The 17,393-nt window shown below is 48.1% G+C and overlaps 1 protein-coding gene across 19 annotated transcripts in view; it reads left to right on the plus strand.

Annotated features, from left to right (window-relative positions):
* Positions 1–17,393, plus strand: part of CACNA1C (calcium voltage-gated channel subunit alpha1 C) — a 596,360-nt gene that overhangs the window by 457,683 nt on the left and 121,284 nt on the right. For all 19 annotated transcript variants that reach the window (XM_046654484.1, XM_046654423.1, XM_046654475.1 and 16 more), the window contains 2 exons: positions 1,846–1,936; positions 9,562–9,588. In XM_046654484.1, the coding sequence (XP_046510440.1) occupies positions 1,846–1,936; positions 9,562–9,588 (118 nt within the window). The remainder of the gene's footprint in view (positions 1–1,845; positions 1,937–9,561; positions 9,589–17,393) is intronic.

Genomic DNA, 17,393 nt, shown 5'->3' on the forward strand with positions numbered 1-17,393 from the left:
CCCTCAGACCGCAGGCTGTAGAACTTTTGTAAGTGCTGTGAAACTCAGCACTACCATGTGGCCATTTGCCACCCTCCTGTGATGCTACCAGGGCCTGATTTAGCTTTAAGAACCTCCTCTTGTCCTAGGGTGTAGACTAGGGAGTTGGTCAACATGGGGGCAATCAAAATGAGCATGGTGCAGGGGGTCATGACACCTGTGCTTCGGGTGAAGTCCTACCCCAAACACGCTGCAGGACCCTGGGCATCCTTCCCTCCCCCAGGCCTCGCTTTCCTGTCCTGTGAAGTGAAGGGACCGAGTTAGAGCTGGAGGATATCTAAAGTCCCATCCAGCGCCAACTTCTTTGAAATAACATCTGCATTTCTTTTTACCCAACTTTATTGAAAATAAATCCCAAGGTAGAGCGGTCTCTCGTACACAACAAACAGATGGCAGGTCATGGGGCTTTCTGTGTGTGTCTTCCATATTCTTGAGGTGAGTGTCTTCTCACCTGCCCATGTTGTCTTCATCCAAAAGAAAACAATGTGGGAAAAATCCACATCCAGCACCAATATCCATGTAACCAGTAGGTCTTCTCCTGGGCTGTGGCAGCCCCGTGGGGACGTGTCACCTGGTGCTACATCACCTGATGCTACATCCTCACTAATTGCAGATTCTATGGCTGCTGAGGACTAGTGATTGTCTCATCAGATGAGGAGTTCTGTCCTGTCAGGAGAGCTGAACCAGGACCAATGATGTGATGGCTGCTCTAAGGAACAGGAGTTGGCAAAAATAAGGAACTCATTTTGTGTTGTATTAGAAGGTTAATGGAAGGTGAAAAAGAAGAATTCTCTTGAGTTAAACTTTTATTTGGAATAAACAGTTATAATAAAAGAAGTGGCTTTTTCTAAGCCATCAAACTGGGTTCCAAGCTTAAAAAACTACTACTGCTCTAGAAATTCAGCCCACTGCTGCCTCAGGAAGAGCCTAGAGATTGACTGGACAGATTGGCTCCCGTGGAATTAGATGGTCTATACTCCAGGTCAACCTGCTGAGCTGGGAATGTCAAGGTTGCTGACGGGGGAGAGTAACCCGGCAGTCTATCTTCTAGCCGCATGTAAACTTGATTTGCCGGGTTCCGCAGTTATGTTCCTCATGCCTGATGTCTGCAGTGCTGGTTTGAATCTTAGTACATGATTCTGGTAATGGCTGTTCACTTCAGGCTCTCTATTCCAGGTAGAGTGCTAGACGTAGTTGACTCAGTACCCAGCATGCACCACAGGACAAGGGGCGTTCCTCCAAGTCCATCTAGTAGTTCATGCTGGTGGCAAAAATGCCTTCTCTACAAACAAGCTAGACCCTAAGTTTGGGGTGGAGCCCTTTAGAATTGGTGGGTAGAAAGAAATAAGGTAAATCAAATATTTTCATGAAAGCTCCTCTTTTTATGGCAAGTAATGGATGCAAATGGAAAACCTTATACAGCTTCTCCAAAGGCGTAGAGTTGAGGGTAGAGAAAGGATTCAATGGGCAGTGTTTTCAGGATGTCTCCTATAAGGTAAAGGATCTTATCACCAGATTTCCTCCCACATTCCCACTAGTTTAGAGTGTCCATGGCAGCAAAACTCAGACTAGACACACAGCAGGCCTGTCAATAAAGGAAACCCCCGCCGCTGGCCAGGGCAGCGCCAGGGCTCAGCCTGCGGCAGCAGTGCCCATCCCCTGGCCAACAGGTGCTGTTCAGGCCCTCTTCCTCCCCAGCAGCCCTCCGTCTTGACTCGGGATTGGGTGTGTTGCAAACTAATGCTCTTCTCTCCTCTTTCCTCCCCGCCCTCAATGCCTTGCTCTGCATCGCTTTGACTCTTACAGTGAGCATGCCCACAAGTGAGACTGAGTCTGTCAACACGGAAAACGTGGCTGGAGGTGACATCGAGGGAGAAAACTGCGGAGCCAGGCTGGCGTGAGTAGGCACGGCTGGGGCTTTTCCGGGTCGTGGGCAGGGAAGATGTGTCCTGAAGTCACAATGGGTTGGCTCCTCGCCGGGAGGGGTAGAGATTCGAGTGCAGCAAGAAACAGAAACCTCAGGCGGTGCCCTGTGTGGGGAGAGGAGGGCCCAGGTTGAGGGGGTCCCTGGGCAGGTCATGTCTTCAGTTCAGCCCTTCTTTGAGGCTCTCACTCCTGGATTTTGAGGCCCTTCCCACCACATCTGAGAAGTACAGAGCATGTTCTGTGCAGGGTTGGGGGGGCCCTGAAGCCTGTTGCTTCCCAGCCCCCTCACCCCCTTTCATAAGACACAGCTGTGTTAGGGTCCCTGGGTCCTGCTAGCCACCTTTCCATTCTGATAAATGTGACCTAGAAGAAAAGCCAACACGTAAGAAAATACACTGGGAGGTGATAAACATGTTGGTCCTTATCTGTAACGCTAAGTTATCCATCTAGTGAAGGGAAACAGGTGCCTGGAACGCAAACTTGAGTTAATAAAAACCTCACCTGTGCGTAGCCTAGACGGCAGCTGCCTCCTCCCACGTAAGCCCCAGCCTAGATGCTCACATCCTCCTTTCCCTGGCTCAGACCCCAGTCCAGGGCTTCACTGAGCTCACGTGGCCCAGGACTGGGCAGGTGTGAGGAGGGCCAGTTCACACGTGGATTATCACAGTCACCCATTAGTTCCATCTTAAAAATGGAAACCAGCGGTCCCTGGGAAATGTGTCCCCCACCCCCCAAAAAAAAACATGAAGCGAAAAAATGGTTTAACTGCTGAAAATAAGCAAACCGCTGGTTTCATTACCAGTATCTCAGAAAGCAAAGTCCAAAGATTAAAGTTGTGTTCTGTCAAGGAGTGACATTGACCTTGAGCATGAGGCCTCCTGGGCCATGCTGGTCCCACACTGGGAAGTGGAGCCTGCTTCTCCTCTTTCCTGGTAGGTGTAAGACCTGTAAACTCTGCCCCGTCACTGACAGGCACTGCAGACAGAAGGCCCCAGATGGGACCAGTCCCAAAGACAATGAGTTTCTAAATCACTCCAGCAGTGGAACAGCATCTCATCTCACCCTTTCCCTCTGAAATGACTCAGTGGTCTGGGCAAACCCAACCCTGTTTAAAAGGTTAGCTATAGGAACGCCTAAACATAAGCCACGCCAGCCTCGAGGGTGGCCTCCGAGCCAAAGGAGAAGGGAAACGAGGCTTAGGAACAGACCAGCTCTTGCATCTTCTCTTTCCAAGGTACACGGGCCTTCAGTATCAGTCACTCTGACAGTGGCGCCGGGGAGTCTGCACTGCAGATTTCTCAGTATTGTTGGGAAGCAATTATTGTCAAAATGTTGTTAAAATATGGTGCTAATTACATTTTTAAGCAGCCGTCCAAGCCTTTTCCCTCCTCTCTTCTTTTGGAACCATACAAAACAAGCACTTGAGTTTCTGGAAGTGGGCCCCAGACAGCCACTCTAGGGAAAGGCAGATAGCAAGCCTTCAAAGCCTGTCAGGTCTAGGCCTTTCTGTTGTCTTGACACCAAGGAGGGTTAGGGGGCAGATGCTTGAAGACCCTGCAACTCTGGCTTTGGGGCATGGCCCAAATTGCAGACCAGGAGGGACCAGGGAGCTGGCACTAGGAGGTCACTTGAGAGTACATTTCAGGAGAGTGTGGAGGCTCTGCTGGAAGAGCATGACTGTCCCCCATAGAGGAGGCTGGCATCTCTAGCATATCTGTCATTTCCTTGAGGATATGCTCTACAGGCTTGAGAGCTCTGTAGAAATGGTCCCTGTTATCCCCAGGAATAGCCACATTTATGCATCTCCTCTGTGTGTGTAGAATACCTAGTGACAGTGGCAGAATTCTAATATGTACCTAATCAATGATGGTCTTCTCCAACCCACTCCCCTCCCCACCCCTGCCTCAGGCAATGATGGGATAAGAATGCCAGCGTTCCTGGTGGGAGACACAGCATGAAGACAAGCTAGAGGCTGAGACTGAGTGTGATGGTGAGGAGACCGTGAGAGGCTAGTTTTTAAAGCTGAGTTAAAAGTGGTGTGTAGTGAGGGTTTCTATGAAGGTTTCTATATAGTGAGAAGGCCTGGATGAAGATGGTTCCTGGGGGTGGTGGAGGCAGAGAGAAAGGAACTGCAATATATTTTGGTGGGGAGGGGGCAGCTGGGGAGAAAAGGTGATGAAGAGGAAGGAGCCGTCAAGGTCTGAAGACAGCAAATGATAAGGATGCTGAAGTAAAATTTGAAGCCGGGGCCCAACCAGGCGGACTTGCAGACATCACACCAGCCATAGGGTGTGGAGGTCCAAAGCTCAGATCTGAACAGGGATGTAGCCACACTTTTGAGGCTATGGATGTAAAAACTATTAATGAGGTTATAAAACCAGGGCAGTTCATAGAGGATTAGAGGCAGAAGACCAAGGACTGAGCATTGGGAAACTGACACACAGAAGAATAAGACCAAGTAAATGAACCAGATGAAGTGGTTTTAGAGCAGACAGCAGTACTTTCCTGGAAGCCTCGGTAGAAAGAATTTCAGGACAGAGCTGTTTATCTGTGCATTCATTCAACAGGATGCCCAGCTTGGTGCTAGGCAATGAGGATACATAGCAATCAAGCAAATGGACACCATCTCGTTGGAGCTCACAATCCAGTGTGAAAGTGACATTAGACAAGTAAATAAGTCATTATAAATTGGGATAAGTGTTAAGAAGTAACTGTCATGTAGGGTTAATAACAGGGGGAGGGACCTGGTATAGACCGGCAGGTTAGGAAAAACTCCTTTGAAGAATTAAAATTTAAGCTGAGAACTGAAGAGTGAACATACATTATTGAGGTGAAGAGTAAGGAAAAATGTTCCAAGTGTGTTTCAAGGCCCTTGGGTGGAAGAACTGAGAGAAGGCCAGTGCAGCCAGTGCATGCAGGGCAGGAATGAGGGGAGAGTCCGGGAGACAAGGCTGGAGATGGGGCAGGGCCTGGTAGATCCTAATGATCTTCGTCTTTTCCACAAGACCATGAGAAGTGATTGAACGTGAGAAGTCACAGGAATGTGGAGCTGGTTGTTTTGGTTAGCACTGCATTCTTGAAGGATCACTTTGATGTTAGGAGAAGAATGGGTAGGAGCGAGGCCAGTAGGAAACAGGCACACGGTGAAAGGATCTCAACAGCAGTTCCCAAGGTGCAAGATGATGGTGGCTCCGGCTGGAGTCACACATGGAGATGGAAAAAGCAGATGAATTATTTGTGTGTTCTAGAGCCATACTCTGCAGAATTTGACTATGAGAATTGGAGTCTCGGTGAAGGAGAGGGGGTGGACATGAGCCAGCGTAGGGCACTCGTTCCAGAAGTGAGGCCATGGAAGGGAGAGAGGAAATCAGGGTAGGAGAAAGAATAGACAGCAATGGCAAGTGAGGCCTTGTTAAAGGCCTTTCAAGTAAAGACTAGAATAATCTTTAAGGCAGAAAAGAAGCCAGTGAAAAGGGAGAGGCTGAAAGTGCTGGAGTGGAGATGAGTGCTTATAGGAAGACATGGCTTACAAAGAGGAGAAGGGCGACTTCAAAGACACAGTTGGAGAGACTGGATTTACATAGAAGCACTCCCTGTACCTCTGGGACTAACGGTAAGATGGAAAAGAGACCTGGCATCAGGAGTCCTGGGGTCTAGTCCCAGTGAGCCACCAACTAGCCATGTGACCTCAACCAAAACACCTCCACTCTTGAGTCTGAGTCTTGTCCTCTGGCAAACGAAGGGGTCGGCCTTTTGGTTGGTTCAGCGTGCAAAGGCCTGGGGGTCCTGGGAGCTGCAGGGACTACAGAAGGGGACCGCTTTCACCTCTATTACGTGTTGGGCTTCCAGGTTAGATTTCATGTGGATAAAGAATTCTATAACTTGATAAATTGCAAACCATAGATCCAGGTGGTATCTAAGAGTTCCTTCCAGTTCTCAAAGGCTACAGTTTATAAAGAATATAGAATCAGAAAGAGGCTCTGATGAAGAGGGTCAATGATAGGAGTCATACAAAATATCTATCATGTCATCACAGAAAGTGAGAGTTTGGTGTTCTAGGCACCTTGAGGACAGTACAGAAGATTCGAACTAGTGAGTCACTGAGAAGTCACTAGGAATGCTGAGCAGTGCCGAAGCCATGGGGGAGACTGACATCGTAAATGTGGAGTCAGCCTCGCAGAACAATTTGACATATTTTTTGCAGCCTCTGTAGCCTGGAAGCACTAAAAGCATGCAGTGGTGTGAACCAGGGTGGGTGTTTAGCCGAGCAGGCACAGCAGAAGGCCCAGGCGGTGTGGGAGTCTACATTGTGTTGAAGGCAACATTGAAGTGACTGTGGGGCCATTGCTAGGTACCAGAGGCCAAATCTGACATTAGCCTGAGAGCCCTGGAAGGGTGTGAGTGATTGGGAAGGGCCAGTGAGGGCAAAAGTTGGGTTCAGTGAAAGGGCAGGAGGGCTAATGGAGAAGGAGACTCTGACCAGAGATACAGAGCAACTGAGTTCAGCATCCAGCAGTTGGAGCAATGCTCTGTGACAAGGCCCAGGGTGTGACCCTTCTAGTAATGACAGCTGAGGGGGGTGTTGCAGTTGTGGATTCAAGGTTGAGTCAGATGTATATCAACCTGGATGATGACTGCAGTGCCATCTGACTCATGTGAAAGGCAAATTGGGACGATTCAGGGAAATATTATTTCACACAGCAGGCAGTAAACATATGGTGCTCATTACTCTAAGAAGGAGAGAAAGGCTGAAAATATAAATAGCTCCCAAGAAGTTCAAATATTTGTCAAATAATAACAAATGCAAATTGCGTAACTAAGCAAAATAAAAGGAGCTTTAGGGTTGTCTTTAATTTTGAACCTTAATATCAACAAAGAAAATTGTGGTTTCCTGGAAGGTTTATCTTGGGCACCTGGGCAGAGAAAGCATCTTGGGTTGAATGAATTTCAGATCCAGCCCAGTGGAATTTTACCTCACTAGAATATTGCTGATGGAAAAAGCCAAAAAGGCTTCTGAGCAGGCTGTGCATGCCCCATTGGGGTTTGGAGAAGCTGAAGGTCTCTGCTGTTCCAAGGCCTCACTGGGATCTGAGGTGGTTTAACCAGTAGGCGGAAGCCTTTGCCACATGTCAGACAGCCCAGGGTGTGGAATGGGGCCGTGCTACACGGCACCCACTTGCTCCCCAGCTCACGGACTCACACAGAGGGATGGACTAGCTTTCCAAACCTTAGCTGGTGGTTACCTCCCAGGAGGTAAAAGGCAGCCGAGCAGCGGGGTCCCTCTGTTTTCAGGAAGTGGGGTTCTGCAGCTGCCTCCCACCTGTACAAGGAAGTATGGAGAAGTCAAGGAGCTGGGGCTTTACAAGGATTTCTTCCTCCAGCTCTGCAAGGGCTAGGATTTTCCTTTTCCTCCAGACACATGCCGCTTGAGCAGCACTCTCCCCCTTCTTAAGTAGGGGTGCTTAAGTAATATGGTGCTTAAAAGGGGATGAATGTTTCAGAGCCAGCAAGCCTAAAATTATGCTCACAATCCCCTGAGAACAGCAACAACAACAACAAAAATCAGTCTTCAAGGGAGGTGCCCATGGTTACACATCAGGACTTGTACGTAAGTGGGAAAGAAAGTCCTGCTCCATTTCCTCCTCTTCACAGTGTGCCCGAATGCCAAGGAAGGACCCGTAGCCAATGACCATGCTGGAACTCGGACCTCGTTTTAAACGGTCACCCTCAGCCCTGATCCTCCCCTGTGCCCACATCCCAGAGTCATTTCCTTAGGAGATAGGAACACTGAGATTTTGGTTTCCCCATTAGGAGTTTTTAAGAACCCACTTTTGCTTATAACTCACTTGGACTGAGAGACAGACTTCAAGAGACCTTACAGGGAAGGGCATGTGGTCTGTATTGAAGGGAGAGAATCATTGGGACATTTCTGAGAGAAAGCCTGGGGCCAGGCCCAGCCCTGTAGACAGGGTCACAAGACTAAAGGCCGTGGTCATCTGCTTGGGCTTGTGAACAGCAAGGAGTGTCAGTTGCCCAAAAGCAAGCCTGGGGAAGACCCTGACAGCCCCAAACTCAGCGTGGCCCTGCTGGAGAAGAGAGCGCCCGGATTCCCCAGCACCCAATTAGTGGCTGGAAACATTTGTTTCCCCCATTAAACTGTGACGCTAAATAAAAACGCTGCCCTTGGCTCCCGGTCCCCCTCCCACACGCTTTGTTAGCGTGTGATTAAACCCTCCAGCCCTAGGAGGCAGTCTTTGGGGGTGGGAAAAGGTTATTAGCTAACCATTCAGAGCAGTAAAGGCACTTGGCTCAGAATCTCAGTGCCCCAGAGATATAATTATCTCATGCACGATGGCTTCGCCACCTGTCACATCTTCTGGTTTAATTTTTTTTAATAAAAAATAACAAGAGGAGTTGTTTTCTTGCTGTACAATAGAGCTCACTGTGTACTGAGCTGGGACAACACAGGGTTGCAGCCATCGTGTCCCAAACTGCCCGCCCCTGTGTACTCTCTGCATCTCTCTTTGTCTCTCTACCACTGTCTCCATCCCTTTCTTCATCTCTAACTTGCATTCTGCATCCTACCGCACAGCCATCTGAGCACAGTCTCTCCTCCTGCATCTCCCTGGTATCCACTGCCTTAACACCATTTCTGACATGTTGCCTTCTGTTTTTTGTCTCAAGTGCTTGCCTTCCCTCTCTCTCTCTCTCTCACTCTCTCTCTGTGTGTCTCTCTCTCACTCTCTCTGTCTCTGTGTGTGTGTGTGTGTGTGTGTCTCTCTCTCTCTCTCTTCCTCCCTTCTTCCCTTCCTCCTCCCCCAGCCTGCCTCTATCCAGCCTCCCCTGGACTCTCCTGTATGAACAGGTATTCTCAGGACCTCCTTGAAGTTTCCACCCTTCACTGGACCCCTCCTCCCTGATACAATGATCCTTTGAGTCAGCTACCAGCCCACCTGCCCTGTGCTTCTGCCCAGAAGTCCCCCAGGTCTTCAGGGTTGCACATGACTGTCAGCATCCTGGGTTTCAGACCCCATGGCTATTTCTTTAGGCCCAGTTTGCAGCCCTCAGGCCAGGACTGTAGTGGCCTCTCAGTTTCCAGCTCGCTCCTTTCTCTTATCTTCACTTTATACCCCAGCATTGGCCAGGCTCCTGCTTGGACAGCAGTGACATCTACACCAATGTGTTCCTGCCTGTGGTTTCCAGCTGGTGAGATCCTTGTGCCTTGTGCCTGGCTCTTTTCAAGGTGCAGCATTCCTCACACGCTGCCCAGCCCTACCTCATGGAACCTGCTGGGCAGACACTGGCCATCTGAGAATGGCCCTCTCCCTCTCCAGGGAGCATTAGCGCCACTTAGAAGATACTGGGTTTGTAGATTCGTCAGCTGGCCCAGCCCTCAGTCCCCACATTCAAACACAAGAACACGCCAGGAGATGCTCACAGACAGGGTTTCCTCTCCAAAGTTCTTCATCCCACACATCCGTCCAGTGCCCATTTAAAGTCTCCTGGGCAACACCGGACTTCTCTGCATTGTTGAACACGTTTGAAGTAGAAGAAAATGTGTGTGTCATTTGGTAATGTCTCCTTTTTCTCTTTCAGCCACCGGATCTCCAAGTCTAAGTTCAGGTGCGTGAGCTGCATGCTGCTCTTGTTTCCTGCTCTAACCTGGGTAGCCCAAGGTCATACCTCCAGATGGGGTGGTAAAGTGAGAGGTGTTCTTCTAAGGGGGTAACTGCGCTCTTTTGTATGGCTATCAAGAAGAGGCTTGTGGATCAGATCAGGCAGGTACTTCAGGGTTGATATTTGTTGATCTTTGACCGTCAGTCTTTGTGGCAGCACCATCCCTAGGAGGTCGTGAGACCGAATATCTCCCTCTCCCGTGTAAGATGGAGTCCAGTCTAAAAAGATGTAATGTGGACACTTACTGCTATTCATAACTATTTCAGGTTTATGGAACACGATGAGATAGGAACTTTAAGGATTATGGAAAGCATGTAGGATTGTGACACTGCTCTGCTTCAGAACCTTCCACAGGACCCATGGTCTTCAGCCCCCATCTGCCTTTCCAGCCTCACTTCCCGCACTCCCCAAGCATGCCCTTTGTTCCAACCACATGGAACTTCTTGTGGTTACCAGAAAGTTCCCAGGGCCTTTCTTCATGGAGCCCTTCTTCTACCTGAATCACCATGTCCCCATGTCTTCATCTAGAGAACTCGGACTTTTGTTAAGAACCTCCAACATTACCACATCTATGACACCTTCTGCAAACTCCCCAGGGGAAGTACTCACTCCCTCCATTCCCATGGTGCTTTGCTCGTACCTCTGTCACAGCACCTACCCGACTTCACTCCATTTATTGGCTCACAGGCCTGTTTCCCCCAACAGGCTGTGCGTGCCTCAGAGGTATTATTTCCAGAGAGTCTAGCTAAGTGCCTGTCCAGTGGCAGGCTGTCCATACACGTGTGCTGAGTGGATGAATGGATGGATATGTGGAGTGGGGATGTGAATGTACTCCCACAAAGCTTGTACATGCCCAAAGATATTGGTTGTTTGTGTTTCATAACTGATCTAGTGTTGTTTCCCTGGCCTCACCTACTGCATAGCAGGAGCATAAATAACACTAAATTTCAGTCCAGCTGCGTAAATGCAGCCCAGTGCTGTATTTGAAATAATCCCTTAAGGTGAAATATTCCGACTCTCATATTTCCTTTTCCCTAGCTCCTCTCCAAGATGGAGTCTGCATGCATAGGGGTAGGGGACTTCAGGATCCCAGGAAGTAAACAGGGCTTGGTCAGGACTGGTGCTGGCGTCCTCCTGAGTCCTCTGCTTATCCCTGCTGTGTGGTGGCTAGTCTGGGCTGCTCTCTGAACTGGTACCTGCTGAGGTGCAGCAGCTCCATCTCCATCCGTTCCACCACTGGAATCCATGGGCCCCCATATTTACATCCGATCTTGAAATCTCCACCTCTGTCCTCTGACCCCCAAGCTCCACTGGTCCCCTGACTTTAGCATCCTCGCACCTCATCTGAGTGCACAGACGCTTCCAGACCCCTCACACTCCATGAACAAGCTTTGGGAAACCGGGAGCACTATGGCAGGCTCACCCACCTGCCTGCCTCCCACCACTCTCTCTTCACCAGCCTGGATGGAGCTCTAAGCCAAAGGCTGACATTCTCCAGGGACCTTCAGACCCCCTCTGCTACACCCAGTGGAGGCTGCCCACTAGCCCCACTGTCCCTGGGCCTCCCCATGACTGTCTGGGGGTTTCTAAAGCAACCTTCTCTAACCTCTTGAGGCTTGGGCCCAAGGCTGAGAATTAAATAACTCTGCTGTCTGACTTTCTCCTCTGCTTCTGACACCTTCTTTCTCTCATATTCCACTGGGACTGGAAAATTCAGGCTTTTCTCCCCTTCCTCTTTCTCTTAAGCCATGACCACCTGCACATAAAAATCTAGGGAGAAGTCTACCAGGCCTAGCTCTGCTTACATGAACAAGAGCTCTAGAAATAGAGTCCTCTCTCTCTCTCAGTAATGCTTAGCTCTTACTGCTTTATCGCCTGCATCTGGAGGAGTGGCTGGTACATAACAGGGATGGAATAAATATTTGCTGAGTAAATGAATGAATGAATGATCTTGGCTCAGTAAGACAGTAGGCTTCATACTCTCTCAAACAAAACATCTAATTTGACAGCCAAAGCTGAGAAATCATTTTGTACTTCTGACATTTCCAAAGCCCCTACACAATAAGAGTAAGGGATATAAAAATACATTTTAAAATGTTTCCAAAATATCATTCTCATTACATGCAAATGAGTGAATCGTAAATGAAGGAATGAATGAATGAACAGTCTGGAGGATGGAAGAGAAAGTGCATATTTGTGTGGACTCTGCTGAGTGAGAGATACCCAGGGGACATTGGGAACATTTTCTTATCCAGTGTTCTATGGTGTATTCTGTGCTTTTGAAAAAGAGGAAAGAACAGTGGTCCCCTGACTCTGGACTCTGCTCAGGTTTGAGGCATGGCTCACCCTGCTGTGTTCTTAACCTCCTTATACCAGCCGTTTGACCTCTGCGGCGGCTATTCAAGATACAACAGAAACACAGAGAGGACTCTATATTCCCAAAAGACTTCTTACCTGTAGGCTGGCACTATCATTAAACCCATTGTCAGATGAGCACACCAAGGCTGAGAGACCCAGGGCCACATGGCTCATATACGGCTGAGTCAGAACCCACACCCAGGCCCCAAGCCACTAACCACCATGCCATCCTGGTGATAGGTTCCGCCCAGGAGCACTACCCCTGTCTCTGCTGAGCTGTTGTATCATGGGCATTGCCGAGAAGCGGGGAGGGCGGCAGGAGCTCTACCACAGTCCTGTTGATTAGAAAGTAACACAAGCCACATGTGCACTTTCTAAAATTTTCTAGTAGCCACATTAAAAAGTAAAAAGAAACAGGTGAAATTAATCTTAATATAATTTGTTTAACCCAGTATATCTAAAACATCATTTCAACATGTAATACTATAAAAATTATTGATGGAATATTTTACATTCGTTTTTTTGTACTAAGTCTTTGAAATCCAGTGTGTATTTTCTACTTACCACGCACCTCAGTTTGGACTGGCCACATTTCAGGTGCTCGATAGCCGCATGTGGCTAGTGGCTACCATACCAGAGAGTGTGGCCCTAAAGGGTCTGAGCAGATGTCAAGTGGCGGCCATCCCATCCAGATTCTAGAGCCCACTGATGGTGTCTGTTCAGGGAATATCAAAGACTGGCAATGGATTCAAAATGCCATCAATTATCAGACTAGACCTGGAGTAGTTCCTGTCTGCTGCTAAAGTTTCCACTACATGTGTAAGAAAAATGTGCCCTCGCGCTTTCTGTCTGTCTGATTGGGCAGCCAAGACTGAATGGGAGCATAGCAGAGACCTGGAAATATGGGGAGAAATGCAGAGAGAATTTTTGTAACTCAGAAATAACTTTGTAAACAGTGAAGAGCCTGTCTTACTCCAAAAAAGAATCTGATATTTGAATATTAAAATAATCAAAGTATTCCTGATTCCTTTCTCAGTTTAATAATGACGTGAATGAATTTGAGCTTAAAACTGGCCTATTATATTTCCGAGACTGAATGGTTTATTTAAAAGAAATATCAGAACAGAACTTTTAGGGAAAATTCGGCAAATTAATGGACTTATGACTTTAGGGCAATATTAAGGTATTCTCCTGGTAAACCAAGTCTCCACTTTGAGAAATTAGTTACAATAAAGAATTCTGCAACATTTGGGGCTCACTGTTCAGAGCAGGTTTTAAACAGTTACAGAACAAGTGATTCCAAAAGTCTTGTGCAATTTGAAGGGATTAATCAGATAACCTGTTGGAGTTTTCCTCTCTCGACTTTGCAGAGTTCTGGAGTGAACCCCACGGGCTTCTACTATTTGGGAGGACTGTCTTGCCCCATCGTCAGTGAAAAGTGCCTCTAATGTTCCCTGTGCTTCTGCCATCCCATAAGCAACAAGGATGTGTCCAAATTTGCCCCAGTCTCTCATAGTCCATTTTTAAGTTACTTATGTATAAAAGAATTAAATTTAATGATTTTGGGGGTTGCTTGTTCTCAATTCTGTTAAAGAAAAGATAGGAACTTACTTTGGCCACTAGATAGAGCCTGAAGTAGCCACCATTTTGATGTTGTCTACTGTTCTAGATGCCTGTCAAAAATTATGTGTCAAGCAAACTCTTTTAGGAGCCCATCCTCTCCTCACCCCCACCCTCATCCCCGGGTGACAAGAGGTCCAGGGCTCTCAAAACTTGTCTTCAACAAGGAGTTAGTAAATCTGCATAGAATTTGTCTCCACTGCTCTGCCAACCTGTCCGTGAAGTGTTCTTGCCACGTGAAATGGACTGCACTAATATTGTGGGTCTGTAACAAAGGGGAGGGCAGTCCCTTCCCCTCCAGGATCTTAGGATCTCATTGGAGAGGCAAGAACCATACAATAAAAGATAACTGACAATACAAGGCACTGGGAAGTCACTTCCTCTGGGGAGACTTTGCCGGCTTGGACGCTTGGCTGGGACGCCCTTTGATGTGCTCTGGGGGCACTTCCAGTAAGCCTGCCCTGGCGCTGAGCACCCTCTTTGCTTGCTTAGGGGTCTGTATCACCCACGTGAGTTTTATGCAAAGACTGTGTTTATCATAATAACTGTTGAATATCTAGTACCTAGCCCATGGAAGGTATTTAATAAATATTTTTGAATGTGTAACTAAAATGAGTAATGCAGACAAGTGTGACAGGAGTTCTGAGTCTGGGAAGACTAGAAAAGTTCACCATGGAGAAGCTGGGACTTGAAGTGACCCCTAAGTGATGAGCAGGACATAGAAGGGGGAGGTCCTGGTAGCTGAGGGGACAGTCCATATAGGTGGAAAGGCAAGAGCAGGGTCCAGTATTGGGAAGAGGTGAGGTGGATCTGAGGGTGAGTGCACAGAAATTTCCCATGGGAATGCAACGATAGAGAAGTTTGAAGAAGTATGTGAGACACATTCCTCTCCATCCTTCTCTCCTATGTCTACATGTGGGAAGTTCTAATCCTAGAGTAAAGGACTTTTCCAGTTAGTGTGAAGGGAACATAAATAGCAGGCAAATTGCTCCTCCCTATTTTATCATTTAATTTCTATATCCTCCATACATATATAAACACACAAATAAATTTACACATTCTAATAAACCATTACATTTATTATACAGTAGGAAGCGTTGCCAGGAAACCAGTTGTCAAGCGAAGCTATATTTTGAAGAGTGGGAAGTGTATAACTATCTTTAAATACTTTCTCTGGATAGTAATTACCCCAACCCCCACCCAGCCCAAGTCCGAGGGGCTCTCCTGAATGGCTGTGCACAGGAACAGCACCGTTTACGGGTGCACCCGGTCTATGGGTCCAAGTGGAGCAGCTCCAGAGCCATGGGCCAGGCCTGACGGTGTAGCACCGCGCACCCACCTCCCCCAAACTTGGGGAAAGAGGAGCTTAATCAAGTTCTGAGTATTCAGCTGATTGCCGGTCGGTTCCTACATGCCGTGAAAGAAGGCAGAGTCGCTTCCTTTGGACTCTGAGTAAGTTATCAGTGATTTCTGTAACATGAGAGTGTGTCTATGTAAACATATTTCTTGGAACTACAATGCAAGCTATTTAAGATCAGATATGAATTCTTCCTGAAAGTTCATTTTTCAGGAAAAAAATTGTCTTCCAATTTCTCTGCAATATTAATAACCACAGTAACAGGCAAAAAGCAGTCCTGTCCCGGCAAGATAAGGCTCCTCAGCACAAGGTCACCTCTCACCAGGACCCCTGGGACCCCTGTCCCATTCCTTTGCCCCTCTCTTCGCCCTCCCCCGTCCTCCCTCTTACCCAGGGCGGTATGTCTGGAGGAGGGAAGCCTCCCTGAGTGTCTGTGGGAACTGGGGTCTTTTGACCCAAGCAGCTCTTCTCGTGTAGTGAAGGTCCCCCAAGCAGCAGTTGTGTCCCCTGCAAAGGCCTGGCGCTCACTGGAGGTGGCCTTCAAGCCCCGTAGTGATGTAGGGGTCGGATCAGAACATGACTCCATTAATCTTTCTTCCCTCTTCGTTCTGCAGGCCCAAAACGAAGGGAAAAATAGCCTGCTTAGATGACCCCACTTGTCTAACCTCAGAACAGATTTTAGCAAAGGCTTGGTAACAGGATTTTCCGCAGACAGGAGGTAGAAAATGACAGAACAGAAATTGAGATGAAGCCAAGCTATCTCTAAAGGCAGTTGGGCGTGGGTGGAGGGTCCACAACAGCGGAGGTCTGTGTCCCTGGGAACCAAGAACGCAGCGGAGTGCACACGCGCACGGACTGTCGCTCTCGCGTTCGGCTTTGCTTCTCCTCTGCCCTCTTTATTACCCAAACAGGCTCTGTCTTCAGCTGCCAACTGGGCTTCTCAACATACGTGACCTGCAGGCACCTCTAACCATTTCCCGAGCTGAGCACCCCACCTTTCTCCTCCTGACGACCTCTGCTTCCGGAGCACTCCTCCTGGTCTGCACCTGCGTTGGTTAGGACCCCATTCGTCCACATCGCTCCAGCTAGAAATCTTGGTCATCCCTTCCATACCTTTCTCTCCTACTCTACACATCTAGTCAGGCTCAAAGGCCCCCCAAATTGGTGTCAACTCAGTCTCCTCTTTTCCATTAATAAAGCCACTGCCTTTGTCATCTCCCACCCAGATGGCTGAAAGAGCATTCCTCATGCTACCCCTGATCCAGAAGTTGGCAGAGTGGTTGTTTTCGTTGATTGTTTGGTTTTCTAAAGCCAAATGCCATCATGTCATTCTTCCTATCAAAGTCCTCAGCATGGCCCTCTGCAGCTCCCTCCCGAGCACCTCTCCAGCACCCTTTTCTTCTCTCCTCTGCATGGTGTGGATATTTATTCAATGTTTGGTCACCAGAGTTACCAAATACAGCTATATATTTCCTCTGCATCACGAGGATGAATGCCATAAGCTATGAGGGGCCAAGCTGTAAACCGCCCCCCCACACACACAGCATTACAGAATGGGAGTATTTCCTTGAGATCATCTAGCCTAAAGGTTCCCAACCATGGTTCACATTAGAACCACCTGGGAACTTTAAAAAATACCGATGGTAGATTTGGTATTTAAAAAATACCCAGCCCCCAGAGAACAAGATTTAATTGCTTTGGGGTTGGGGCCTGGGTACTGGTGAGGTTTTTTGGTTGTTATTTTTAAGCTTCCCCAGGTAATTCTGTGTACAGCCAAGTTTGAGCATTACAAACAAAAGTCCCTAACCAAGAGACCATGGGAACATCATATGGACCGTGGCCGAGCTGCAAGGGGGCCACGTGCTGCATGAACTTCTCTGGAGAGGGTGTGGATGTGTGGATGTGCTGACTTTTCTGAACAGAGGGTCTAAACATTTGTCAGATTCTCGAAAGATTCTATAAGCCCGTGAAAGCAAAGAACCTCTCATCCAGATTCACCCCTTACACTGTGCACATGAGGCAGCAGGGAGTAAGGAGTGAGACACTGGGCTGGGGAGAAATCCCAAGCTGGCTCTGCGGGTGTGTGATGTTGGTCAAGGTCAACCTCCACGGCCCTTAGTTTTCTCCTCAAAATCAGGATCGCGCCTGCTTTTCAGAGTTACCAAAAGAATTCGAGAGAAGGCAGGAGCAGTGCCTGCCATGGCAGTGGCACGCGGGAGTCTCATCAGTAACCATTACTGGTAACCACAGCTACTGATCCGGCTCTTAGTGCTCTCAGTACCACTCCTAATAAGTCCATTATTACAAAATAAAAATTCTACCCACTTTTTGAGCACCTTCAGCTTCATGCCAGATGCATTATATGGTATTTTATCAATCCCACAACAACCCTGTGAGGTCGGCCCTATGCCCATTT

This window comes from Equus quagga, chromosome 1, assembly GCF_021613505.1.
Source record: "Equus quagga isolate Etosha38 chromosome 1, UCLA_HA_Equagga_1.0, whole genome shotgun sequence".
NCBI lineage: Eukaryota > Metazoa > Chordata > Mammalia > Perissodactyla > Equidae > Equus > Equus quagga.